Source organism: Trypanosoma melophagium (assembly GCF_022059095.1).
Source record: "Trypanosoma melophagium isolate St. Kilda chromosome Unknown ctg15segment0, whole genome shotgun sequence".
Lineage (NCBI taxonomy): Eukaryota > Euglenozoa > Kinetoplastea > Trypanosomatida > Trypanosomatidae > Trypanosoma > Trypanosoma melophagium.
Genome location: NW_027125143.1, coordinates 126,784 through 153,646, shown reverse-complemented (window position 1 = coordinate 153,646; position 26,863 = coordinate 126,784). Strand labels below are relative to the sequence as shown.

Below are 26,863 nucleotides of genomic sequence, written 5' to 3'. Positions count from 1 at the left end.
AAAGTAACTCGATACAGCTAATACACTACCACCCTTGCGGAAATAAAGCTTTGAAGCGACGTACATAGAACTTCTGTCGGGGCCCACCCACATCAGATCCATATTGTCCACGCGCCCTCCAAATATCACGACTATTGGTTAATGGTTTCTGACCGATTTTTGTGTGATAGTCTGGATGCACATGATACATGGATGATTTGAACTCTGTCACTTCCGGTGTTTTTACCCCTGCAGTTCCAACTCTGTTGCAACGTTCAACCTCCCTTATACGCGCGCGATCACGTTCAAGTGAATGATGCATCATTTCTTTTGATACTTCATCTCGGGAGTGAAACCAGTACATATTCTGCGCATATGTTTGAATAGCAGCTGCCCGCTCCCAACCAAGAAGCAGCTTATAATCTACTTCACTATTTGTCAATGTGTCATTAAGTGGGTGTCGAAAACTACTTCGAACCTCTTCTGTAACGATATCCCGCCTAGAACGCAGTGGAAAGCGATTTGCACCTTTAAGAAGCGCACGATACAGTCGTAGTTTTTCCTGTTGCTTGTAAATATGCTGCGACATTTAACCTACAAAGGGGCATACAACTAGCTGATACACCCAGTAACTAAAAAGTATCAGTTTTAAACACAAAGAGAAAAAAAAAGAAATTTCTTGAAAAACGGTAGATAATATATAACTGGATTCAGTTTTTTTTGCCGATTTTTCTGTTCTGCACATAAAAGAAATAGCAATCAAAGGAAAATAATTAAGAGATACTTTTAATGTCATCACTCTAAAAATATTATATCCTTGCCAATAGTTCGTTCCTTCTCAAACCAGGTAGTTAATAAAACAAATTTATGATACCAGAGTTCATCGATTACTCTACGAAGTGGGGGATTTTTTGGGGATACCGTAACCGCTGGAACCCCTCTTCATAGAAAGGTAGTGTGGTGGGGTGTGACTGTGATGAAAAAAAAAAAAAAAACCAATCACGAACTTTCAACGTAGTCATCTCCTACGAAGAAAGAAACTATGGGTAAAGCAAAAAGGGAGTAAATAGAAAGAATCCCCCACCTTATTTATTTGGCCTCACCTTGTCACACACAGTTTCAAAATCCATCAAGAAAAAAAAATATCAAGAAACAGCAAAGTGATCAAACAAAACCAAAGAAAAAAAAAGAGGATATGTATACAAAAAGACATACTTTCTAGCACTGCCAATCATTTTTCCTCACAAACCTTAGAGATACAACTATTTGCGACAAGAAAAGTCTAACAAATACACTTACAGAAAGGACTCGAAGTGTCAATATTTTCCATTGGCATGGGTGCTGGTTCAGGCATAGGCAAATCTCTATTTCCATAATGCCCATCATCATCATCATCATCATCATCGATGTCCCGTGCACGCAGCGGAACATCGCTGCTGTCTCGGATGACCATTGGATACAAGTATTTGTCATCACGACCGAACAGAAAAAACAACAGTATGATCAGTAAAGCGGCAGCAACCAGCGCAGCCAAAATAATGATGAGAGGGACGTACCAATGTTTCTGGATCCATGATGCCGGCTTCGGTGTTGGTGGAAGTGTGGTCGTAGGTACGTTCAAACTATCTTGAACCTCGCATACGACAACATAAGTATTTTCAGGTGTGTCGGAGTTCGACTTTCCAACACCATACGCATCATACCATGTTGATACCGCCCCTCGACCTGACACGTACCGAGAGATCATAAAGGGCTGCCCGTGTGCAGGGTAGGTGGCGGGCCAGAACGGGGTGTACCCATTCACTGGTCCTGCACCCGGAACAGTATAAAACGAGCCACGGTAAAAGGCAACACCTATGCCGTCAGTTGTTTCGCTCGTAAAAAGCCCCATGTTCCACTCGTAGATACAATTGAGTGAAGCACCCGCAATTCCTCGTTTGCACACTTTGGTTGGATCCGTCACCCAGTTGACGCTGTACATCGCATCGCCTCCCATGTACGTGTGTGCGAGAGTCTTGCCTACGGGCATCGCCTCCCTCAGCTGGGTGGTAATGGCATCTTGTGCAGCAGCCGACTGACCGGTCACGAGAGATCCCCCACTCGCACGACAGACACCCACGGAATTGCTGAAATCAGCACGGCCACCGTAATCTTCGGCGAACACACTGTTGGAAACTGTGAAATACCGCAGAACGTTGACTGTAACGCTTCCCTCGGCTTCTACCGTGAACTGTGGGTGGTGTCCCAGTTGCTGAAGGAGCATGCAGGTGGACATCCACAGCACGGCGGTGCGTACAGCAGCAGCTGTCCTGACGTGAGCATTACCAGACATTGTTTGAGCCTTAGTATCTGGAACTTATCTCTAACACAAAGAGAAGGTCAAAATGAGAAAGAGAGCAAGATGTGGGAAACATAGTATAGACTAGAGAGATATTTCCAGGACAAAATATCGATGCCGATAAATCATTATATATATATATATATATATATATATATATATATATATAAGTAAAAAATCCTCTACGAAAAAACTTCAGTGTGCAACGTGTTGCAGAAGAACTTTAAATTTCCACGTGCCATGAGTTGCTAAATAAAAATATAAAACCAAACAAATAGAGCTTGATTTCTTCTAAAACATTCTAGGAATAACAGATAATCACAGATTTGTTCCTCCAGCACACTTGTCGTACATTGTACGCCCACCGGGGAGTTATGAATTCTACTTTTTTTTTGCACATTAATTCTGAGAATGATGAGGTAATAAGCATTATCATTGCACTACCCCATGACAATCCACAAACTATGATAGCTGGGCTCTTTCTACCTTTCTGACATCCTCTCTCCCCCTTTCAGCAAGTCAGGTTCTGCTTCTTCCTCCTTCAATAAGAGCGTGCAAGCACCTTCTGGGATTGATTGCCATATCATACGCCAGAGAGGAAAAATCGTAAGAAAAACAGAAAGAGTCAATCACATAAAGAAAAAAAAACAATAATACAAAAAAAAAAATACAAGAGAAAACGGAAAACATAAAAAAAAGTGATATAAAAACATTTATTAGACACGTACATATGGAGGTCAGTGAAACAAATTGGGGTGTCATATTTGTTGTTTCACCCTAATATTTGCTTTATGCGCAATATGTTTATCGGCTCCGATCTGCAAACACATCTCCATCGTCGTAAATACTATTCTCTGCCACCGAGTACAACGATACATTTGCAGCGTCAATATTTTCCATTGGCATGGGTACTGGTTCAGGCATAGGCAAATCTCTATTTCCATAATGCCCATCATCATCATCATCATCATCATCATCATCGATGTCCCGTGCACGCAGCGGAACATCGCTGCTGTCTCGGATGACCATTGGATACAAGTATTTGTCATCGTCACGACCGACCAGACAACACAACAGTATGATCAGTAAAGCGGCAGCAACCAGCGCAGCCAAAATAATGATGAGAGGGACGTACCAATGCTTCTGGATCCATGATGCCGGCTTCGGTGTTGGTGGAAGTGTGGTGACGTTTACGTCCAAACCATCTTGAACCTCGCATACGACAAGGTAAGTATTTTCAGGTGTGTCCTTATTCTGCCTTGCGACACCAATACCATCATACCATGTTGATACCGCCCCTGGACCTGACACGTACCGAGAGATCATAAAGGGCTGCCCGTGTGCAGGGTATTTGGCGGGCCAGAACGGGGTGTACCCATTCACTGGTCCTGCACCCGGAACAGTATAAAGCGTGCCACGGTAAAAGGCAACACCTATGCCGTCAGTTGTTTCGCTCGTAAAAAGCCCCATGTTCCACTCGTAAATGCATTTAAGTGAAGCACCCGCAATTCCTCGTTTGCACACTTTGGTTGGATCCTTCTGCCAGTTGATACTGTACATCGCATCGCCTCCCATGTACGTGTGTGCGAGAGTCTTGCCTACGGGCATCGCCTCCCTCAGCTGGGTGGTAGTAGCATCTTGTGCAGCAGCCGACTGACCGGTCACGAGAGATCCCCCATTCGAACGACAGACATCCACGGAATTGCTGAAATCAACACGGCCACCGTAATTTTTGGCGAACACACTGTTGGAAACTGTGAAATACCGCAGAATGTTGACTGTAAAGCTTCCCTCGGCTTCTACCGTGAACTGTGGGTGGTGTCCCAGTTGCTGAAGGAGCATGCAGATGGACATCCACAGCACGGCGGTGCGTACAGCAGCAGCTGTCCTGACGTGAGCATTACCAGACATTGTTTGAGCCTTAGTATCTGGAACTTATCTCTAACACAAAGAGAAGGGCAAAATGAGAAACATGTTACTACATCCTCTAATTATTGAACGCAACCAGCACCATTAACAACAAGACTCTGCTATACAGAGGGAAGAAAACGCTGTCCAAATAGAAAAATAAAAACGACTATCATCGAAGTTCTCCATCCCCACCTCATATCCCCTCTTCGGTTAAATGGATTCCCGGGTGGCTGATGTACACATGAGAAAATAAAACTCATTCACACAGATGATCTTATCCATTGCTCTTATACAAAAGGTACGGGATGACAAAAAACAAAAATAAAAGCGGCGGCACCACACGAGACGATGCCTAACAGTTACCAAAACAGTGTTCTCCTCATTTCTTTCCTTTTCTTCTTACGCTCTCCTTGACAGGATGAGGTGAAAGACAACAGGCACAAGATTTCAGCTGAGCACGCAGGACCGGGCGGAATTGGTAAACGTGCAAAGAGAAGCAAAATACGAGAAAAAAAAAGAAGAAAAACACACGGAAAGAAACAAATAAAAAGAAAAAAATAAAATACCCCAAAGGTAAAAAAGCAAAAAAGAACGCTGTGTCTGTTTGCGATGCGTCGACTCTGTACCTTGACTGACCATCTTCTTTCCCTTTTTGCTTGTCCTGCACATACAGTCTTATGCATCACACAAACCCCATCTAGAAAGCATGAAGTAGTGGCGGAAATAAAAGCTTAACACAATGCTGACATCAAACCACAGAAATGAAACAACCAGTAGTGTGGTTAACATTCAGTGAGATTTCTCATCACTCTGCCCCACACAAGGTTATTGAAAAAAGTCTGAGAGTAACTTTTCTAATCCACTCCAAGTCAGTGTAAGAGAGCAAGAGAAAAATACAACTGAAGAGAAAAAAACCAAAAAAGGAAAAAGGCTTATTAAATGATCAACGAAAATATTGTTAGCCACATACACAAAAAACAAAAAAAGCACTACTAGGATTACTTCAGGTCCACATACGGGACGTGTTGTTTGTAACGCACACTAAATAGAGACTGCACCCAAGTAAGCTCTAGATGTCATCAGAGTACATATACACATAGATACATAGGGACCAATCTCCCATTAAAAATACGCAGTAACGCGGTAGATATATAAGGCAAATAACAAAATAAGAAGTTTGCAAACTCAAAGATCTATTGCTTGATCATCTTTCGTAGTACTTAGGAGACTCCCACTGCGACGCCGCTTGGTCGCTTCCTCAAAGGCAGTGTCAACATCACCTTCCTTAATTTCCTCTCCCTTAGGTAGTTCAACTTCTGAGAAGACACTTGCTGCTGTCCGACCACGTTGTCTTTGCCGTTTGGACGGCTTCGACTCCGTTGGCATTTCAACATTGCCTTTCTCATCTGATGGGTAATTTGTATAGAAAGGCTGTTCTACAGGCATTTCATACATGGGAATAGGGACACCAGAAGATTCGGGGTGTTGTATAAGCTTGACATCGTCTTCATAAATATCAGCGTTGTATACCACAAAATTTTTGTTTCCCTGACGTAAATCACCTTGACGATCTCGAATAACCATGGTAGTTAGTAAATAAGTATCATCATTAGTAGTACAGCAACAGCAAATAAGAATGATTAAAATGGGGATAAGAGCAGCCAAAATAATGATGAGAGGGACGTACCAATGTTTCTGGATCCATGATGCTGGCTTTGGTGTTGGTGGAAGTGTGGTCGTAGGTACGTTCAAACTATCTTGAACCTCGCATACGACAACATAAGTATTTTCAGGTGTGTCGGAGTTCGACTTTCCAACACCATACGCATCATACCATGTTGATACCGCCCCTCGACCTGACACGTACCGAGAGATCATAAAGGGCTGCCCGTGTGCAGGGTAGGTGGCGGGCCAGAACGGGGTGTACCCATTCACTGGTCCTGCACCCGGAACAGTATAAAACGAGCCACGGTAAAAGGCAACACCTATGCCGTCAGTTGTTTCGCTCGTAAAAAGCCCCATGTTCCACTCGTAGATACAATTGAGTGAAGCACCCGCAATTCCTCGTTTGCACACTTTGGTTGGATCCGTCACCCAGTTGACGCTGTACATCGCATCGCCTCCCATGTACGTGTGTGCGAGAGTCTTGCCTACGGGCATCGCCTCCCTCAGCTGGGTGGTAATGGCATCTTGTGCAGCAGCCGACTGACCGGTCACGAGAGATCCCCCACTCGCACGACAGACACCCACGGAATTGCTGAAATCAACACGGCCACCGTAATCTTCGGCGAACACACTGTTGGAAACTGTGAAATACCGCAGAACGTTGACTGTAACGCTTCCCTCGGCTTCTACCGTGAACTGTGGGTGGTGTCCCAGTTGCTGAAGGAGCATGCAGATGGACATCCACAGCACGGCGGTGCGTACAGCAGCAGCTGTCCTGACGTGAGCATTACCAGACATTGTTTGAGCCTTAGTATCTGGAACTTATCTCTAACACAAAGAGAAGGGCAAAATGAGAAACATGTTACTACATCCTCTAATTATTGAACGCAACCAGCACCATTAACAACAAGACTCTGCTATACAGAGGGAAGAAAACGCTGTCCAAATAGAAAAATAAAAACGACTATCATCGAAGTTCTCCATCCCCACCTCATATCCCCTCTTCGGTTAAATGGATTCCCGGGTGGCTGATGTACACATGAGAAAATAAAACTCATTCACACAGATGATCTTATCCATTGCTCTTATACAAAAGGTACGGGATGACAAAAACAAAAATAAAAGCGGCGGCACCACACGAGACGATGCCTAACAGTTACCAAAACAGTGTTCTCCTCATTTCTTTCCTTCAAAGAACAAGAGACAACTGGAGAAAAAAACCAAAAAAGGAAAAAGGCCTATTAAATGATCAACGAAAATATCGTTAGCCACACGCACAAAAAACAAAAAAAGCACTCCTAGGATTACTTCAGGTCCACATACGGGACGTGTTGTTTGTAACGCACACTAAATAGAGACTGCACCCAAGTAAGCTCTAGATGTCATCACATTACATATACATATAGATACATAGGGACCAATCTCCCATTAAAAATACGCAGTAACGCGGTAGATATGTAAGGCAAATAACAAAATAAGAAGTTTGCAAACTCAAAGATCTATTGCTTGATCATCTTTCGTAGTACTTAGGAGACTCCCACTGCGACGCCGCTTGGTCGCTTCCTCAAAGGCAGTGTCAACATCACCTTCCTTAATTTCCTCTCCCTTAGGTAGTTCAACTTCTGAGAAGACAATTGCTTCTGTCCGACCACGTTGTCTTTGCCGTTTAGACGGCTTCGACTCCGTTGGCATTTCAACATTGCCTTTCTCATCTGATGGGTAATTTGTATAGAAAGGCTGTTCTACAGGCATTTCATACATGGGAATAGGGACACCAGAAGATTCGGGGTGTTGTATAAGCTTGACATCGTCTTCATAAATATCAGCGTTGTATACCACAAAATTTTTGTTTCCCTGACGTAAATCACCTTGACGATCTCGAATAACCATGGTAGTTAGTAAATAAGTATCATCATTAGTAGTACAGCAACAGCAAATAAGAATGATTAAAATGGGGATAAGAGCAGCCAAAATAATGATGAGAGGGACGTACCAATGTTTCTGGATCCATGATGCTGGCTTTGGTGTTGGTGGAAGTGTGGTCGTAGGTACGTTCAAACTATCTTGAACCTCGCATACGACAACATAAGTATTTTCAGGTGTGTCGGAGTTCGACTTTCCAACACCATACGCATCATACCATGTTGATACCGCCCCTCGACCTGACACGTACCGAGAGATCATAAAGGGCTGCCCGTGTGCAGGGTAGTTGGCGGGCCAGAACGGAGGGTGTACCCATTCACTGGTCCTGCACCCGGAACAGTATAAAGCGTGCCACGGTAAAAGGCAACACCTATGCCGTCAGTTGTTTCGCTCGTAAAAAGCCCCATGTTCCACTCGTAGATACAATTGAGTGAAGCACCCGCAATTCCTCGTTTGCACACTTTGGTTGGATCCGTCACCCAGTTGACGCTGTACATCGCATCGCCTCCCATGTACGTGTGTGCGAGAGTCTTGCCTACGGGCATCGCCTCCCTCAGCTGGGTGGTAATGGCATCTTGTGCAGCAGCCGACTGACCGGTCACGAGAGATCCCCCACTCGCACGACAGACACCCACGGAATTGCTGAAATCAGCACGGCCACCGTAATCTTCGGCGAACACACTGTTGGAAACTGTGAAATACCGCAGAACGTTGACTGTAACGCTTCCCTCGGCTTCTACCGTGAACTGTGGGTGGTGTCCCAGTTGCTGAAGGAGCATGCAGGTGGACATCCACAGCACGGCGGTGCGTACAGCAGCAGCTGTCCTGACGTGAGCATTACCAGACATTGTTTGAGCCTTAGTATCTGGAACTTATCTCTAACACAAAGAGAAGGGCAAAATGAGAAACATGTTACTACATCCTCTAGTTATTGAACGCAACTAGCACCATTAACAACAAGACTCTGCTATACAGAGGGAAGAAAACGCTGTCCAAATAGCAAAATAAAAACGACTATCATCGAAGTTCTCCATCCCCACCTCATATCCCCTCTTCGGTTAAATGGATTCCCGGGTGGCTGATGTACACATGAGAAAATAAAACTCATTCACACAGATGATCTTATCCATTGCTCTTATACAAAAGGTACGGGATGACAAAAAACAAAAATAAAAGCGGCGGCACCACACGAGACGATGCCTAACAGTTACCAAAACAGTGTTCTCCTCATTTCTTTGTCGTTTTACTGAGAAGAAGAGAAGAGGAGGAAAGAAAGAACGTGTTTGCACAAGTGGTACTGCATGTCAAACTGAGAAACAGCGTTTGCCGATAAGGCCAGTACATCAACACATTATTAACGGGGAAATACTAAAAATATTTCTCGCTTTCCGTGGCTTGTACTTTGGCTTTCGGGGTTGGAAAGAACGCTCCCACACCCTTCCACGCCGAAGACACTCAATAATTCTTAATGGAGCCTCAAGCGATTCCGGACATCGAACCCTGGCCTTTTCAATCAAATTATTATTCAATCCAGGTGTTCGGACCGTTGAGCCTTATTGGAGGTATTTCAAAATAAACTTAATGGTAATAAAATAAAAAGTATCTCAATGGCATTAAACACTTTCAGTTTTAACAAGTGCGCCACAAAAATAAATTTAATGGTACCAAAAACAAAATATAAAAAGGGTACCCAAAGTTAAACACTTAATAGTAATACAACAAAAGGTATTTCAATGGCTGCTGCACTTATAGTTTTTATATAAAAAGTGCGCCAAGAAAAACTTCAATGGGAAAAAACAGAAAAAACAAAAAACATAACACTCTCTGGGAAAAACAAAGAAAAAATGAAAGTGTTGAGATGTAAAATAATTTTTTGCAGGATCTTCGTTGCTCTAATGCTATTCTCACCTGCGGTATGGTTTATAGCCTACGCGCACCCGGACTATGATTGAAAAACAAAAATTTGAAAGCAATATTCGCTTTGTTTATTATTTTATATGTTTATTTATTTTCCTGAAAATAGTAAAAATAAAAACAGTTTTGAAAGTAAAAACGTCTTAAAATAAAATCTCTTGACCAACGAGATATAAAAATATTTTTAAAATTTAAAATTTCTTTGTTGGTTGCGGGTGGGTGGGCTTTTAAAAACTCTCTTTCGAGTTCTGAGCGCGTTGTACAACCCTTTGTGAGGAGGTATTGGTGTGCAACCTTAAGTAATTGCATTGCAAGAGAAAAAGATAAATAAGAAAAGAAGAAATGTTTCCAAAGTATTCAAGCATTACAAAAGAGTCAAATTGTTATGCACACAACTCTACGTCTCTTCCAACATGTTTCCGTTTACTCTACCACTGTATGTCCAATCTCTCTCTTTCTCTTCGGGAAGTTTCTTATACGACACGCTGGTGCTCTTTGCACACTGCAAGCACGGCTTCTCTTTTTCTTCTTACGCCCTCCTTGACAGGATGAGATGAAAGACAACAGGCACAAGATTTCAGCTGAGCACGCAGGACCGGGCGGAATTGGCAAACGTGCAAAGAGAAGCAAAATACGAGAAAAAAAAAAAACACACGGAAAGAAACAAACAAAAAGAAAAAAAACACTCCTAAGATTACTCCAGAACCACATACGGGGCGTGTTGTTTGTAACGCACACTAAATAGAGACTGCACCCAAGTAAGCTCTAGATGTCATCACAGTACATATACATATAGATACATAGGGACCAATCTCCCATTAAAAATACGCAGTAACGCGGTAGATATGTAAGGCAAATAACAAAATAAGAAGTTTGCAAACTCAAAGATCTATTGCTTGATCATCTTCTTTCGTAGTACTTAGGAGACTCCTACTGCGACGCCGCTTGGTCGCTTCCTCAAAGGCAGTGTCAACATCACCTTCCTTAATTTCCTCTCCCTTAGGTAGTTCAACTTCGAAGAAGACAATTGCTGCTGTCCGACCACGTTGTCTTTGCCGTTTAGACGGCTTCGACTCCGTTGGCATTTCAACATTGCCTTTCTCATCTGATGGGTAATTTGTATAGAAAGGTTATTCTACAGGCATTTTATACATGGGAATAGGGACACCAGAAGATTCGGGGTGTTGTATAAGCTTGACATCGTCTTCATAAATATCAGCGTTGTATACCACAAAATTTTTGTTCCCCTGACGTAAATCACCTTGACGATCTCGAATAACCATGGTAGTTAGTAAATAAGTATCGTCATTAGTAGTACAGCAACAGTAAATAAGAATGATTAAAATGGGGATAAGAGCAGCCAAAATAATGATGAGAGGGACGTACCAATGTTTCTGGATCCATGATGCTGGCTTTGGTGTTGGTGGAAGTGTGGTCGTAGGTACGTTCAAACTATCTTGAACCTCGCATACGACAACATAAGTATTTTCAGGTGTGTCGGAGTTCGACTTTCCAACACCATACGCATCATACCATGTTGATACCGCCCCTCGACCTGACACGTACCGAGAGATCATAAAGGGCTGCCCGTGTGCAGGGTAGTTGGCGGGCCAGAACGGGGTGTACCCATTCACTGGTCCTGCACCCGGAACAGTATAAAGCGTGCCACGGTAAAAGGCAACACCTATGCCGTCAGTTGTTTCGCTCGTAAAAAGCCCCATGTTCCACTCGTAGATACAATTGAGTGAAGCACCCGCAATTCCTCGTTTGCACACTTTGGTTGGATCCGTCACCCAGTTGACGCTGTACATCGCATCGCCTCCCATGTACGTGTGTGCGAGAGTCTTGCCTACGGGCATCGCCTCCCTCAGCTGGGTGGTAATGGCATCTTGTGCAGCAGCCGACTGACCGGTCACGAGAGATCCCCCACTCGCACGACAGACACCCACGGAATTGCTGAAATCAGCACGGCCACCGTAATTTTTGGCGAACACACTGTTGGAAACTGTGAAATACCGCAGAACGTTGACTGTAACGCTTCCCTCGGCTTCTACCGTGAACTGTGGGTGGTGTCCCAGTTGCTGAAGGAGCATGCAGGTGGACATCCACAGCACGGCGGTGCGTACAGCAGCAGCTGCCCTGACGTGAGCATTACCAGACATTGTTTGAGCCTTAGTATCTGGAACTTATCTCTAACACAAAGAGAAGGGCAAAATGAGAAACATGTTACTACATCCTCTAATTATTGAACGCAACTAGCACCATTAACAACAAGACTCTGCTATACAGAGGGAAGAAAACGCTGTCCAAATAGAAAAATAAAAACGACTATCATCGAAGTTCTCCATCCCCACCTCATATCCCCTCTTCGGTTAAATGGATTCCCGGGTGGCTGATGTACACATGAGAAAATAAAACTCATTCACACAGATGATCTTATCCATTGCTCTTATACAAAAGGTACGGGATGACAAAAAACAAAAATAAAAGCGGCGGCACCACACGAGACGATGCCTAACAGTTACCAAAACAGTGTTCTCCTCATTTCTTTGTCGTTTTACTGAGAAGAAGAGAAGAGGAGGAAAGAAAGAACGTGTTTGCACAAGTGGTACTGCATGTCAAACTGAGAAACAGCGTTTGCCGATAAGGCCAGTACATCAACACATTATTAACGGGGAAATACTAAAAATATTTCTCGCTTTCCGTGGCTTGTACTTTGGCTTTCGGGGTTGGAAAGAACGCTCCCACACCCTTCCACGCCGAAGACACTCAATAATTCTTAATGGAGCCTCAAGCGATTCCGGACATCGAACCCTGGCCTTTTCAATCAAATTATTATTCAATCCAGGTGTTCGGACTGTTGAGCCTTATTGGAGGTATTTCAAAATAAACTTAATGGTAATAAAATAAAAAGTATCTCAATGGCATTAAACACTTTCAGTTTTAACAAGTGCGCCACAAAAATAAATTTAATGGTACCAAAAACAAAATATAAAAAGGGTACCCAAAGTTAAACACTTAATAGTAATACAACAAAAGGTATTTCAATGGCTGCTGCACTTATAGTTTTTATATAAAAAGTGCGCCAAGAAAAACTTCAATGGGAAAAAACAGAAAAAACAAAAAACATAACACTCTCTGGGAAAAACAAAGAAAAAATGAAAGTGTTGAGATGTAAAATAATTTTTTGCAGGATCTTCGTTGCTCTAATGCTATTCTCACCTGCGGTATGGTTTATAGCCTACGCGCACCCGGACTATGATTGAAAAACAAAAATTTGAAAGCAATATTCGCTTTGTTTATTATTTTATATGTTTATTTATTTTCCTGAAAATAGTAAAAATAAAAACAGTTTTGAAAGTAAAAACGTCTTAAAATAAAATCTCTTGACCAACGAGATATAAAAATATTTTTAAAATTCAAAATTTCTTTGTTGGTTGCGGGTGGGTGGGCTTTTAAAAACTCTCTTTCGAGTTCTGAGCGCGTTGTACAACCCTTTGTGAGGAGGTATTGGTGTGCAACCTTAAGTAATTGCATTGCAAGAGAAAAAGATAAATAAGAAAAGAAGAAATGTTTCCAAAGTATTCAAGCATTACAAAAGAGTCAAATTGTTATGCACACAACTCTACGTCTCTTCCAACATGTTTCCGTTTACTCTACCACTGTATGTCCAATCTCTCTCTTTCTCTTCGGGAATTTTCTTATACGACACGCTGGTGCTCTTTGCACACTGCAAGCACGGCTTCTCTTTTTCTTCTTACGCCCTCCTTGACAGGATGAGATGAAAGACAACAGGCACAAGATTTCAGCTGAGCACGCAGGACCGGGCGGAATTGGCAAACGTGCAAAGAGAAGCAAAATACGAGAAAAAAAAAGAAAAAAACACACGGAAAGAAACAAACAAAAAGAAAAAAAACACTCCTAAGATTACTCCAGAACCACATACGGGGCGTGTTGTTTGTAACGCACACTAAATAGAGACTGCACCCAAGTAAGCTCTAGATGTCATCACAGTACATATACATATAGATACATAGGGACCAATCTCCCATTAAAAATACGCAGTAACGCGGTAGATATGTAAGGCAAATAACAAAATAAGAAGTTTGCAAACTCAAAGATCTATTGCTTGATCATCTTCTTTCGTAGTACTTAGGAGACTCCTACTGCGACGCCGCTTGGTCGCTTCCTCAAAGGCAGTGTCAACATCACCTTCCTTAATTTCCTCTCCCTTAGGTAGTTCAACTTCGAAGAAGACAATTGCTGCTGTCCGACCACGTTGTCTTTGCCGTTTAGACGGCTTCGACTCCGTTGGCATTTCAACATTGCCTTTCTCATCTGATGGGTAATTTGTATAGAAAGGTTATTCTACAGGCATTTTATACATGGGAATAGGGACACCAGAAGATTCGGGGTGTTGTATAAGCTTGACATCGTCTTCATAAATATCAGCGTTGTATACCACAAAATTTTTGTTTCCCTGACGTAAATCACCTTGACGATCTCGAATAACCATGGTAGTTAGTAAATAAGTATCATCATTAGTAGTACAGCAACAGTAAATAAGAATGATTAAAATGGGGATAAGAGCAGCCAAAATAATGATGAGAGGGACGTACCAATGTTTCTGGATCCATGATGCTGGCTTTGGTGTTGGTGGAAGTGTGGTCGTAGGTACGTTCAAACTATCTTGAACCTCGCATACGACAACATAAGTATTTTCAGGTGTGTCGGAGTTCGACTTTCCAACACCATACGCATCATACCATGTTGATACCGCCCCTCGACCTGACACGTACCGAGAGATCATAAAGGGCTGCCCGTGTGCAGGGTAGTTGGCGGGCCAGAACGGGGTGTACCCATTCACTGGTCCTGCACCCGGAACAGTATAAAGCGTGCCACGGTAAAAGGCAACACCTATGCCGTCAGTTGTTTCGCTCGTAAAAAGCCCCATGTTCCACTCGTAGATACAATTGAGTGAAGCACCCGCAATTCCTCGTTTGCACACCTTGGTTGGATCCGTCACCCAGTTGACGCTGTACATCGCATCGCCTCCCATGTACGTGTGTGCGAGAGTCTTGCCTACGGGCATCGCCTCCCTCAGCTGGGTGGTAATGGCATCTTGTGCAGCAGCCGACTGACCGGTCACGAGAGATCCCCCACTCGCACGACAGACACCCACGGAATTGCTGAAATCAGCACGGCCACCGTAATCTTCGGCGAACACACTGTTGGAAACTGTGAAATACCGCAGAACGTTGACTGTAACGCTTCCCTCGGCTTCTACCGTGAACTGTGGGTGGTGTCCCAGTTGCTGAAGGAGCATGCAGGTGGACATCCACAGCACGGCGGTGCGTACAGCAGCAGCTGCCCTGACGTGAGCATTACCAGACATTGTTTGAGCCTTAGTATCTGGAACTTATCTCTAACACAAAGAGAAGGGCAAAATGAGAAACATGTTACTACATCCTCTAGTTATTGAACGCAACCAGCACCATTAACAACAAGACTCTGCTATACAGAGGGAAGAAAACGCTGTCCAAATAGAAAAATAAAAACGACTATCATCGAAGTTCTCCATCCCCACCTCATATCCCCTCTTCGGTTAAATGGATTCCCGGGTGGCTGATGTACACATGAGAAAATAAAACTCATTCACACAGATGATCTTATCCATTGCTCTTATACAAAAGGTACGGGATGACAAAAAACAAAAATAAAAGCGGTGGCACCACACGAGACGATGCCTAACAGTTACCAAAACAGTGTTCTCCTCATTTCTTTCCTTTTCTTCTTACGCCCTCCTTGACAGGATGAGGTGAAAGACAACAGGCACAAGATTTCAGCTGAGCACGCAGGACCGGGCGGAATTGGTAAACGTGCAAAGAGAAGCAAAATACGAGAAAAAAAAAGAAGAAAAACACACGGAAAGAAACAAATAAAAAGAAAAAAATAAAATACCCCAAAGGTAAAAAAGCAAAAAAGAACGCTGTGTCTGTTTGCGATGCGTCGACTCTGTACCTTGACTGACCATCTTCTTTCCCTTTTTGCTTGCCCTGCACATACACTCTTATGCATCACACAAACCCCATCTAGAAAGCATGAAGTAGTGGCGGAAATAAAAGCTTAACACAATGCTGACATCAAACCACAGAAATGAAACAACCAGTAGTGTGGTTAACATTCAGTGAGATTTCTCATCACTCTGCCCCACACAAGGTTATTGAAAAAAGTCTGAGAGTAACTTTTCTAATCCACTCCATGTAAGCATGAAAGGAGACTTTCTTTATTATGGTTAAATGCACTGTCACCCTGTACGGTTCATCTTGTTTTTTTTTTCTTCTGATGCCTTGTCAGTATCTCTGTTTGGTGAAGAAATAAGGTGGTATAGATTGTTGTATTTTTTTAAAGTTCCCCCCTCTTATATAGGAGTTGTTAGTTGAGTTGTTGAATAAAAGTTATCATCTGTATGAATTAATAAGCTGCAGTAGTGCTTGAGATTCCTTCATTGTTGGTCTGATCTGTCTTCCATGTTTTTATGGGTGTAGTGTTTTTACAAATTAGTCGGTATATATTATACTTTTTCATCTCCACACCTCTTCTTTTTATTGGTGTATCCGTCGTATGGAATGTGGTCGTGCCACACATCAATGATCTCTTTAATCTAGAGTAAGCCGAACGGTATTGGAAACAGCAAGAATACTCTGCGTCTGTTAACATTAATAATATGAAGACGGCAGACAGTGTTGTTATTTCTCACGGAAATGTACATTAAAGCCAGGACGCAATAAAACTAGTTCTCAAATGATGGCAATATTGAAAATTTTAATGCATTTTGAATGATGTCTTCGTTTTTTTTTTGTGTTTCTATTTATGTCTTCATATACTTTCTGATTTTCTATTCAAAGTTGAAGTTCTTCATATACAGAAGAGAGAAGATAGAGAGGCAGAAGAAAAACACGTCTTTTCCTTTTTATTTCACTACGTGTATGTGCATATTATGCGTATGTCTAAGTGGCACAGATCACAGTGGATGGGTGAACGTGGGTAAAACCGCAAAAAATGAGTACATGGAGATAAATAACCTCGTTAATGCAACAGTAGTGGAATTGTAGTATTTCTTCTCCAACTTTTAAATCTTTTTTCGTATATTCTTTAAAAAGTAGGTTTATTTCACTGTTTCCCTTGAGCAACTTCTTCATTCGCTAGCTGAGTCCTAGCCACTCTGCCCATCCAATGACTCGTTTGCGTGGGGCCGCTGTCATCACCCGTCCGCTTTTCACCGCTGCCTCCGTCATATGGATTGGGGAGGAACGCACAGGTGGCACAAAAGAGATGTTATTACGATTATTATTTTTGTTGTTGTATATCACAGGCTTTTCGGGTGGCACTAGTGTTGTTTGCGGTGCCTGTTGTTTCACATCACCCACAGGGATTCGAATGCGCTGTGGTACAGCAGTTGATATATTAGTATTCTTCGCATCTCGTTCAGCTGCAGACAAACGCAGCTGACGAATCTCGCCCCGAAGTCGCATCACCTCTGATGCCAAGTATTTTATGTTTGCAGGTGTTGGTTCTACGTGTTCGCGTAAATCAGTGTCCCATGCACTATCATCAGCCGTATTCGCCTCCTTGCTGACGTTCTCTGTTTTTGCCTGAGACTTGTCATCATTCAATACACTACACTTCTCTAACCAATTCACATCACCTCCCAAGTGTTCCTCAACTAATTTTACAAAATGTACCATGGCCTCAAACTTCGACATATTGCCTAATTGTGACCATGCAGCGTGCTTTACACGTTCACGTGTCCTCCAAATGGCTGGAGCTGTCTCTGTACATGGGCCATGCTCTGCCTGTTTCCGCAATGCGTAGAGAATCAGCTTCTGCTGGTCTTCAAGCTTGGTGGTTGTCTCAAGGTCACCGAATTCATAATCAAAATACCGTGCCACCTTAAAATATTTCTCCGGAAAAGCATAATCCATGTGTGAGAACACTACTAGATAGCTTCATGCTAAGGAAGAATTAAGGAGAAATAAAAGTAGGAATGAAAGATAGAACCAAGAATTAAAATTTAACGCTTTTATTATTAGTCAGTGTTTTTATTTTAGTATCTTTTTTTTTGAATTTTTTTTTGTATCGTCCTACTGGTCTATTTACCACCGCTAGAGTTCACTGTCTCTCCTTGGGTAATCTCTTCCTCCTTTTCCATTTCTATTGCAGCCTCTCCCACCCTCTCATTCATTCGTTCTATCTTAATGGGTTTCTCTGTAAAATATCATGGATACGAGTACCCAATTCCAAAAACGTTACAACTGAGTTATTTAAAGAAGTTTTAATTAATCCACCGAGACACATGCACACGTACAAATAAATAAATAGATCTATATATATATATATATATATCAGGGAGATGCTTTTATGTGGGGTGCGACACATGACGGGCGAGATCACTATGCACTGAGTACTTCACCGCATGACGCAAGACAAAAAGCGATCCCCACCACAGTACCGAAAGGATCTCTGCGTAACAAAGTGCCACGTACTGTGGACCTCCATTACACTTAAAAGGCAGCCAGGAGAAAGTTGATCTTGAGGCAAGTGAGGTGAGGACAAACACCACCAGAGATGTTTTGCTTGTGTGAATAACAAAGTCACGTACAATTCCAAGCATTATCCGTACACGAAGCCAACCACCATCACTTTCAACAACACCATCACTACTAGCCGCTACACCTCTATCCCCGTTTGAATTTTCCGCGTGTGTTGGGCGGCCTACGGGAGTTGTATATACGACTCCGTCGTTGTGTGCAGCAGCAGCAGGGTAGAGTGCCTGTTGTCGTAGATGTGGAAGTGAACGGCAGCACCACATCACGGCAAATCCTTTTGGTGTCATCACACGCCAAACGCTATCGGCCCTATTTGTGTCGCGCCAATAAGGCTCTATATATGTACACGGGTCCACGTAGCCCAACGCCGTATAGTGAATGCTACCAAGCCACGGGAGCCAGCGTTCAACCATACGACAACTCGACTGACTGAATATAAAGAAGGTGTACGGTGTTGAGACGTCCTCTATTGTGTGACCCAACAGTCCGTCGTGTCGAAGTTGAAGCCACATCCGCTGCAGAAGTGACACTAGTCGTTGACCCACCCCAGCAGCATGGACAACACCAACATGGTATGTACTATGACCAACCATAAAACCATCAAGACTATTCAGCGCGGAACAGAGTGTGAAAATACCAACATGGGTGATACAATCACAGAAAAAACAACGTAACAGACTGCGTAGCACCACTTCAGAGTACAAACCCACAATTTCATTAGTAAATACATCAGCAAATTCGGCATCTGAGGCATGTTGTGCACTAAGAATGCGTCTAGCACTAAGCATTACCCTAGCAGTTGAGATAAACGATGGACGAAGTGATATTAACTGTGATGGTGAAGGCGACTCCGTAACATTAGTGTTTACATCACCTACAGAGTGTGAAATGGCAGAAGCCATACGTACAATTTCTGTTTTCCGCTTTTTAGCTAGTAAACGTACTGTGGAGTATATTAAAGGCGTCATGGCAAGAGCGACGGAGCCGACAACGCCATACCACCGCACAGTATGTGTTAACGCTGCATCAAACACCGCCACATCACGCCTGACCCCACTAGCCTCATGTTGTTTGCCGTGCACAAGACGAGCCAATAGATTTCCCAAGAAGAACCCACCTCTCATATTTTAAATGCACCGCTCATGATGTATTGCAATACATACATATAAAAATAAGAACCGAAAGTAATGGGAAGGACCCCCCCCCCCCCCCCCCCGAAAAAAACAAAAGCAAAAACAAATAAATAAACAAATGAGAGAAGTAAGAAGAACAAACAAACAAAAAGCACAGAGAGAAATACAAATATACATATACCAGTAGAATACCAACCCGTCTCTATTATTACTTTTTTTTTCTACTTTCCCCTCCTCCAGAGTCAAACTGACACACCTCCATTAAGGATTCGATAAACTGGATGTCTCAAAGGGACATTTAACACCAACGTCAAAAATAACAACATAGAGACACATAATTTCCCGTAAACAACAGGGGATGAAATAAAACTAAGAGAAATAACAAATAAAGATAACAATCATTAACAGTGATCTTGTTTTTCATTACCAGGAATCATTTGGTCTTCGGTTTTTTCTTCTTGAGATAGGTCAACCTCCATAACTTGTTTACTACCTGAAAGGATACTCCTATTATCATTATTATCGTCTGTTAACAAAAGTTCTGGTGGATCAGGAAATGCATCGGGATTATTATATGCTAATGTTTGCAGCATTTGTGGTGGTGGTACTGGTAGAGCATTCAAATCCAGAAAGTCATCCTTTTCCTTCTGTTCATTCGTGGGAGGAAACCCCACGGATTCTTCTTCTTCTGTTTCTTTTTTTTCGTCAACAACGTCATTTCCCTCTTCCGAGCCCATGTCTTTACCCACTATCTCTTCTGCAGGAGCGGATTCGTCCTGAATATTTAATAATGTAGTCAGCCGTTCTCCAATTTCCCCAACAGGAGACACTTTCTCAAATTGCAGCGCTCTTTCCTTCTTAATTTCATCTGTAAATGAATGGGCTTCAGACCTGACGGCGAAGAGCACCATCTGTAAAACATCCTCAACTCTCACAGTTTCTTGATTTAGTGCACATAATTGCGTCTCAATGCTTGTATATGTCGCATTCAGCGCACGACGCAGTGTTTTGCATTGTTTCTCTATTATATCAGGTCCAATCTGCGAGATAGTTCGTTCCTCATTTTTCTCGTCACGTTTTTCCAATCGCGATACCATATCTTGTAGGGCATCAATTTGTTCTTGTAATCGTCGCCGTTCCGCAATATGACGTCCCTCCTTTTCTTGCATTTCTGATTCTAACAACACAGCACGCTGCTCACTAGCAAAGACACGTTCCTTCCACTCCATTTCACTATGAGTGCCTGCAGCATCATGTGCCTCTTGCCGCCCAACCTGCACGCCTGCGTTGAAACCCGCATCTTGACCCTCACGAAACTTCTCTTCAGATACCCGTTCAAGAGCCTGACGGTGTCGCACTTCCGCTTCCACCAGTTGTAATCGACGTTGCTCCTCTAATTCTCGCATCCGAGAAGTGTGCGCTTCTTCTTGTATTCGAATGTCATTCTGCATGCGGTGTAGATCATCCTTATGACGCCCCATCGCCTCAAGGGCTCGGTGATAATTACTCGTTTCTTCCTCAAGTCGACCTTTCAGTCGTTCAATAACAGCAAGTAGACCATCTCGGTCTTTTACCATATCTTCTACATCCACGTCATTAACAGGTGCCTTCCCGATGGCCTTTTTCACAATTCGTTCAATAGCAAGATTATTCTTCTCAATTTTTTCATCTATACCTAGACGATCAATTTTTTCGTAAAGTGACGAAAGCTGAAGTTGAACTCGTTCAATACCGCGTTCAACAACATCCCAGTGAGTATTGGAGTTTTGGGTCTCCGTAGCAGAACCTCCCAGATTACCAACATTTTTGTTATTTAACTGTTGTTGTTGAAGTGTCTGTAAAAGGATGGCTTGCAGGAGCATATTAGTGTCACCAACACCAGCCGTAGGATTCATTGGAACTTCTACCGTTGGAGGATTATTCTTGCCATGTATTATTTCTCTTCCTTCTGTCTGTTTGTTACCTTGGAAAACTCTATTCCCCAAGTAATCTGTGACAACCGGTCTGCCACCACTACCACTACCACCGGTATAACGAGATATAACTTCATGACAGGTAATATGTACAACAACAGTATCTGTTGATGTTACTTCTGGATTGCCTATACCCTGCCTAATTTGTGTTTTTGTAGGTGATACAAAGACTAATCTCGAGGCTCCACTACCACTATCACTATTGTCGCTAACGCTCATCCCAAGAAGAGCCTCTTCTATGCCAATCATCATGGTTCCATCACCAACCACAATTTCACGTGGTGCCTCTGGAGGGACTTCCTCAATTATTTTACCCAGAGAAAAAAAGCGTGTGCCTGGTACTCGCCGAAGCAGCCATATCATAAATGATACAGATACAACATCACCACGGGAAACAACTTTTGAAGATTCGCCTTCTTCTACTCCATTTTTATTATCCCAATTAATAAAAGGAACTTTGTTATTGTCTCCTACATCTGTGCAGTGAAGACAGGTCTGTGCAGCAGCAACAAACTCTGTACATTCACGGCGTCCCTTGAACATAAGTGACCAATGACCATTAAAGTTAGGATCGTACAGAGAAGCATACTGTGGTTCAGACTTGTTTTGCAGAAGCTGAAGATTCTCATCTAATCGAACCCTACATCGTGGGCGCTTCTCACGGTCAACAATGGCGATTAGTGGAATCGTAATAGAGGCATTTACATGCGGCACACACAAAGCGACTACACAAGGCCCTAATGAAGTTTCACCTTTATATGTCAGCACCACAGCCTGTGAAGCGGTTTGCAATGGTGATGGGGCATTCGGTGGAATACCACTATTTCTGTTATTACCGTCACTACTATTACTATCCTTTCCCATAACAGTGCGAGAGACGGCTTTATCGGTGGCACTCTTATCCTCATAGCGTAGTGAAGTAACACCTTGTTTAGACTGCAGAGCGTCTTCTGCGAAGAGTGATTTCATGCTTCGACGCGACGTGGCCTTCTTTTTGACGGAAGCACTGTTTTCGTCTAGTGATGAGCTTGAGTCGTCAGGAGTGAACATAACAGAATACCAGTGCAAAAAAGAAAAAAAAAATACAGATATACTTGTAGCCATTAAGAAATAAGTTAGAAACAAAAAAAAAAACAGAAAAAGAAGGAATGATGTAATGTCAAAAAAAAAAAAAAAAGAAACAACCATCTCTTTCATCAAGACGAATACAATTAATAAAGCCATCAAAACTTCAGCAAAGATGCATTTTATCTCACTTTGCTTTCTTACACCCACCCATCAGAAGAGTTTGTGGGGAAGAACTACATGTCAATTTATGCTTCACGTTCTTTTCCTGACGTTTTTTTTTTCTTCTTCTTTTCTTTCCAATAACGAGGAGTAAATACGACTAACAAAAGAAAAGAAAAACGCCGCGCATACTTCACCAGCTCACCTACAGTGTGCTTGAAGTCAGTGCGACACCATAGTGTAGATTGTGAATAGAGCAAATGACATGAAAGGACAAAATAATAATAATAATAATAATAATAATAATAATAAAACAGCTAACGTACATCTTAAACACCATCTCAAATAAGTGGTGAGACATAAAATAAGAAACAAACAAACAAACATCAACAACACCAAGGTAAAGATATTCCGCGAAACACCAAAGAAGAATATTGATAAGAATAACGGAACATAACGACTTTGTATTACAAGTCGAAACACGAATCATCTAGTGGATTGTGGCGTACAAGCCATTCAGCAAGAAAATCAACCGGATCCCCAGGGCGCTGACGACACACTTCTACCAAACCCTTACTCAATAGTGGTAGAATATTTTGCTGTAGATATAGCCGCAGTGGCATCTTGCGCTCCTCCAGTGAGGCATGATCTTTCTCTTCCACAGCCCGATGTGCATTCTCCACTTCCTGCTGCTGTGCACTCTCACGTTCATACTCCTGCTTTTCACGTTTCTGCTGCTCCAGGTGCTCTTGACGTTGTTTCTCACACTCCTCCGCCACCAGATTACGTTCTCGTGTTTCCTCTTCAAACTTCTGCTTTGGTGTGGGACCGAAATTGTGTGGTGCGCCTACATATTCACACAGCACTTTCACTACATTAGTGGGCGGTGCAACAGCAAAGACGGACGGTGGGGGTGGCGGAAGCATTAATGGTTCTTTGTCCACTTTAACTGTAATCACTTTTGGTTTACGACCACCAGGCGTAAGTGTCTTCGTCACTGTAGAAGCACACTCGAAAAAGTTTGGTAACGAGTAATCCGTATTCACAAACTGTTTGTTATATACTGTCAAGGCTTCCTCAAACCGTGCGAGACGTTTTTCCTCTGTTCCTGGTGGTCCCTCCAACACCCGAGATACTGCAGTAAGTCTATCACGTAGGTAATTTTCAGCCGCATTAAACACAAAAACAAATGAAGGTAGTCGTGCCTCATCACATGGCTCGGATGTGGGTGGTGCCATATTCCCATCCGAAAGGGATGATAATCCTGCGCCTGGAGAAACCGGAGATACTCCCGCTGATGTAGAAGGTACTGTCTCATCCAGAGTATCGGGTATTTCAAGTGGTGTATCGCCAAACACAAGTCGTGCTTGCGTAACAGTTTCTGGAAAACCATCCAACACATATCCTTGATTACGACAGTCTGCACGAGCAAGGCGCCAACGCATCATTAATGCAAGTGCCTTGTCTTGAAAAGGTGCATTCTCCTGCTGTTCTACTGAGGGTTCTTCTTCTTCACCGACTGCCTTTTTACCAGGTGACTTACTAGACCGTTTGGATTTCCCTTGTTGCTCCTTTCGCTTCTTCGGATTATTCACGTTAAGTGTGTCAGAAGTTAGAGTTGCTTGTAATCGCAACTTCATCATAAGCACACGCTCCATTGCCGAGATAGTCTCTTGCAGACGAGTCACACGTTCATTCTGATTATAACATTCTTCCACAAGGGCCTCCACTTCCTGTGCCTCCGCCTCTGTTAATGTGAAATCCACAACCTTGTCATCTATATCATCGTTATCGGAAGCAACACGATCCTTTTTACCACTGGTTGAGTTATTTAGACCCACTGAGGCATTAGAGCGATGCATCGTTGACTCTACTTCAGCTTCACCACCACCAACACCAGCAATTTGTTTTTCTCCATTTTCTTCATCTACTTCCATTTCATCACTTGTTTCTTCCTTCTTTTGAGGTAGCAAAAATGCGCGCTTTTTGGCCTCCATTCGTCGCATTTTCTCGCGGTTGTACAAGTGACGTCGAAATTTTTCAAGACGTTCTTTTAATATTGCAACATGACCCTTATATTCTTCAATTACTTCCTCTATTGTGAAAGTAGGTAAACTGTAATGATTACGTGCCAAAGCTTCTGCGGCGCACGTCTTACCAGAGAGAGGTGGTCCAATAATATTTATTCGTACTGGTTGTAAGTTATGTGCATTCACATATTCAAACGCCACCTTCTCAATGTTTCGTACAAAACCTGATTGTGCAACCCAATCTTCATCTACCGGCATTAAATTACGCATCGTCTGATTATCAACGCGTAGATTTATAGTAAAAAACTCTACATTATTGTACAATACAAAATCCTCAGGTTGTACCAAAAACGTTTTTTCACCACCAAATGCACGATTCATTGCCTGTATCATGCGTCCCCAACTAACTGTTCCACCATCTACAGCAAATAAATAACGTGATGCAGGTGATGAAACTTCTTCTGTTGGCATTGTTCTTTCTAGTAGTCTCCATGTGAGTGTTACAAGATCTCGGACGTGTATTGTAGGTACAATTTGGTTTCCATCACCATACACGGGTAGACCCATCTCATCACGATTCCAAACCTGTGCAAAGAATGGGGCGAGTACATCTTCACCTTCACCATACTGTAATCCGGCAAAAATCACAGAGGTGCGAAGGTGTTTTTCTTCATTATGAGCGGAAGCCACGACACGTTCTGCCTCACGCCAATTATAATACTTTGCATGTGGTATTCGACGATTATATTGATCTTCAGTAAAGATTTCCATGGCTTCAACATTCTTATCTATTTCCTCATCATCATCATCGTACATCTTATTACCTTCTTCATCAACATTGTTACCGTTGCCCATGTAGTCATCTGTATAAAGGGGTCCAAGTAGTTCATCTAATTCACGATTGCTAAGTGGTTGTAATCCTTCCTCTTGTTCCTCTACCATTGCCACTTCTCCCTCTTCGTCTTCTTCAAGAAAATTTGGGTTGTTATTACTGTTGTTGTTAGCATCCTCTGGGGATTCACTCTGCAGTGGAGGTGTGGCAAACCAAGTCAAAAGTGACGAAACAAGTACAACGTGTTTTTTACTTAGCAGTTCTTTGGTAGTGAGGACATGCATCATTTCAAAGACATCCTGTGCTTGACGAAGTTCCATCACAATATAATCGGAATCAAGTAAAGCGAATTGCATTGCCATCGCATCGCCACGCCAAAAGGCTGATGTGCGAATATAACGATTTTCTTCTCGAGCATCCGTAGTAACAGTTCCTGTTGAGGTGGCAACAGTAGAAATTTGAGGAATAGTATTAATAAAATCTGGCTTTAATCCTACTGTTGATGTAGGTTCTGTTACAATTTCTGTTCCCATGAACATTTCCTCTGATTCCGCCAATTTTTGTACACTCTCTCTTTCCCACATACATGCGAATATCTTGTAACGCTGACCTTTTCTTTTAACATCATTAGAATTGTTGGTGGTATTGTTCTTATTTGTACTGTTGGTCAAAGTGATGCCTTGAAAATGTTCACAAAGTCGTTTACCGAAGTATGTATCAGCATACGCAATAAGTACGCGAGTGGCATTGCAGGGTGTGGCCATTACCTCTACTTGCCGTTCTCCGCTCATCACTTCGTTTTTATATTCTTCCCTTTTTTTTCCTTCTCGCTATTATGAATAAATAAAAAACAGTATAGAAAAAATGAAAAATAAAAAGAAGGCATACAAAGAAAAGTACAAAAACCATACATAAAACAGAGACTATATATACTGCACAACAACATGTTGTTGTGTTGCGTGTTTTATTGTTTCTTGTTAACACAGATGCGACATCACACCCAGCCGATTATTTTGTTTGCTTCTCTCGCACATTCAATTTTCTTTCTTCTCGATTTTTCACTTTTCCCCCTTTTTTTTCCTTCAGAGAGAAAGCATGTATGCTTCTCTCTTTCTTATCATCTCTCTCCCTGCTACTCTTTGCGCTCATGCTCCTGTTCATTCATATTTCCCCATCTCTCTCTCTCTCTCTCTCACACACATCGGTTCTATATCTTGGTGAATGAGTGAGTTTTTGTTCCTTTGCGTGTGTGGCTTCTTTAGTGTACCATTTCAGTTTCTCTTTTTTCTCTTTTGGTGTGGCCAACAAGTTTCCCACACATACATACAT

At 42.5% G+C, this 26,863-nt stretch overlaps 13 protein-coding genes across 13 annotated transcripts; all 13 read right to left on the bottom strand.

The window, feature by feature from the left end:
* Positions 1-25: 25 nt before the first annotated feature.
* On the bottom strand, positions 26-568 carry LSM04_008949 (Complex 1 LYR protein; the record flags this gene model as incomplete). The annotated part of the gene is made up of 1 exon (XM_067338365.1): positions 26-568. The coding sequence occupies one exon, from the start codon at positions 566-568 to the stop codon at positions 26-28; it is 543 nt and encodes a 180-aa protein (XP_067193802.1).
* A 693-nt stretch (positions 569-1,261) lies between these two features.
* On the bottom strand, positions 1,262-2,311 carry LSM04_002287 (IGP family C-type lectin domain; the record flags this gene model as incomplete). Its single annotated transcript, XM_067338364.1, has 1 exon — positions 1,262-2,311. The coding sequence occupies one exon, from the start codon at positions 2,309-2,311 to the stop codon at positions 1,262-1,264; it is 1,050 nt and encodes a 349-aa protein (XP_067193680.1).
* An 810-nt stretch (positions 2,312-3,121) lies between these two features.
* Positions 3,122-4,228, bottom strand: LSM04_009517 (IGP family C-type lectin domain; the record flags this gene model as incomplete). The annotated part of the gene is made up of 1 exon (XM_067338363.1): positions 3,122-4,228. The coding sequence occupies one exon, from the start codon at positions 4,226-4,228 to the stop codon at positions 3,122-3,124; it is 1,107 nt and encodes a 368-aa protein (XP_067193813.1).
* A 1,185-nt stretch (positions 4,229-5,413) lies between these two features.
* LSM04_003828 (IGP family C-type lectin domain) lies at positions 5,414-6,691 on the bottom strand (the record flags this gene model as incomplete). Its single annotated transcript, XM_067338361.1, has 1 exon — positions 5,414-6,691. One exon carries the CDS (start codon positions 6,689-6,691, stop codon positions 5,414-5,416), a length of 1,278 nt encoding a protein of 425 aa, XP_067193718.1.
* Positions 6,692-7,384: 693 nt separating this feature from the next.
* Positions 7,385-8,664, bottom strand: LSM04_002627 (IGP family C-type lectin domain; the record flags this gene model as incomplete). Its single annotated transcript, XM_067338360.1, has 2 exons — positions 7,385-8,055; positions 8,118-8,664. The coding sequence occupies 2 exons, from the start codon at positions 8,662-8,664 to the stop codon at positions 7,385-7,387; spliced, it is 1,218 nt and encodes a 405-aa protein (XP_067193693.1).
* A 1,947-nt stretch (positions 8,665-10,611) lies between these two features.
* On the bottom strand, positions 10,612-10,815 carry LSM04_006657 (uncharacterized protein; the record flags this gene model as incomplete). The annotated part of the gene is made up of 1 exon (XM_067338359.1): positions 10,612-10,815. The coding sequence occupies one exon, from the start codon at positions 10,813-10,815 to the stop codon at positions 10,612-10,614; it is 204 nt and encodes a 67-aa protein (XP_067193765.1).
* A 45-nt stretch (positions 10,816-10,860) lies between these two features.
* Positions 10,861-11,892, bottom strand: LSM04_001973 (IGP family C-type lectin domain; the record flags this gene model as incomplete). Its single annotated transcript, XM_067338358.1, has 1 exon — positions 10,861-11,892. The coding sequence occupies one exon, from the start codon at positions 11,890-11,892 to the stop codon at positions 10,861-10,863; it is 1,032 nt and encodes a 343-aa protein (XP_067193674.1).
* Positions 11,893-13,844: 1,952 nt separating this feature from the next.
* Positions 13,845-14,048, bottom strand: LSM04_000552 (uncharacterized protein; the record flags this gene model as incomplete). Its single annotated transcript, XM_067338357.1, has 1 exon — positions 13,845-14,048. One exon carries the CDS (start codon positions 14,046-14,048, stop codon positions 13,845-13,847), a length of 204 nt encoding a protein of 67 aa, XP_067193646.1.
* Positions 14,049-14,093: 45 nt separating this feature from the next.
* LSM04_007583 (IGP family C-type lectin domain) lies at positions 14,094-15,125 on the bottom strand (the record flags this gene model as incomplete). The annotated part of the gene is made up of 1 exon (XM_067338356.1): positions 14,094-15,125. One exon carries the CDS (start codon positions 15,123-15,125, stop codon positions 14,094-14,096), a length of 1,032 nt encoding a protein of 343 aa, XP_067193787.1.
* Positions 15,126-16,935: 1,810 nt separating this feature from the next.
* Positions 16,936-17,715, bottom strand: LSM04_005606 (Acyl-CoA-binding protein; the record flags this gene model as incomplete). Its single annotated transcript, XM_067338355.1, has 1 exon — positions 16,936-17,715. One exon carries the CDS (start codon positions 17,713-17,715, stop codon positions 16,936-16,938), a length of 780 nt encoding a protein of 259 aa, XP_067193748.1.
* A 434-nt stretch (positions 17,716-18,149) lies between these two features.
* On the bottom strand, positions 18,150-19,463 carry LSM04_003106 (uncharacterized protein; the record flags this gene model as incomplete). The annotated part of the gene is made up of 1 exon (XM_067338354.1): positions 18,150-19,463. The coding sequence occupies one exon, from the start codon at positions 19,461-19,463 to the stop codon at positions 18,150-18,152; it is 1,314 nt and encodes a 437-aa protein (XP_067193702.1).
* Positions 19,464-19,873: 410 nt separating this feature from the next.
* On the bottom strand, positions 19,874-22,495 carry LSM04_009667 (uncharacterized protein; the record flags this gene model as incomplete). The annotated part of the gene is made up of 1 exon (XM_067338353.1): positions 19,874-22,495. One exon carries the CDS (start codon positions 22,493-22,495, stop codon positions 19,874-19,876), a length of 2,622 nt encoding a protein of 873 aa, XP_067193817.1.
* A 644-nt stretch (positions 22,496-23,139) lies between these two features.
* On the bottom strand, positions 23,140-26,325 carry LSM04_005982 (Dpy-30 motif; the record flags this gene model as incomplete). Its single annotated transcript, XM_067338352.1, has 1 exon — positions 23,140-26,325. The coding sequence occupies one exon, from the start codon at positions 26,323-26,325 to the stop codon at positions 23,140-23,142; it is 3,186 nt and encodes a 1,061-aa protein (XP_067193755.1).
* Positions 26,326-26,863: the final 538 nt, after the last annotated feature.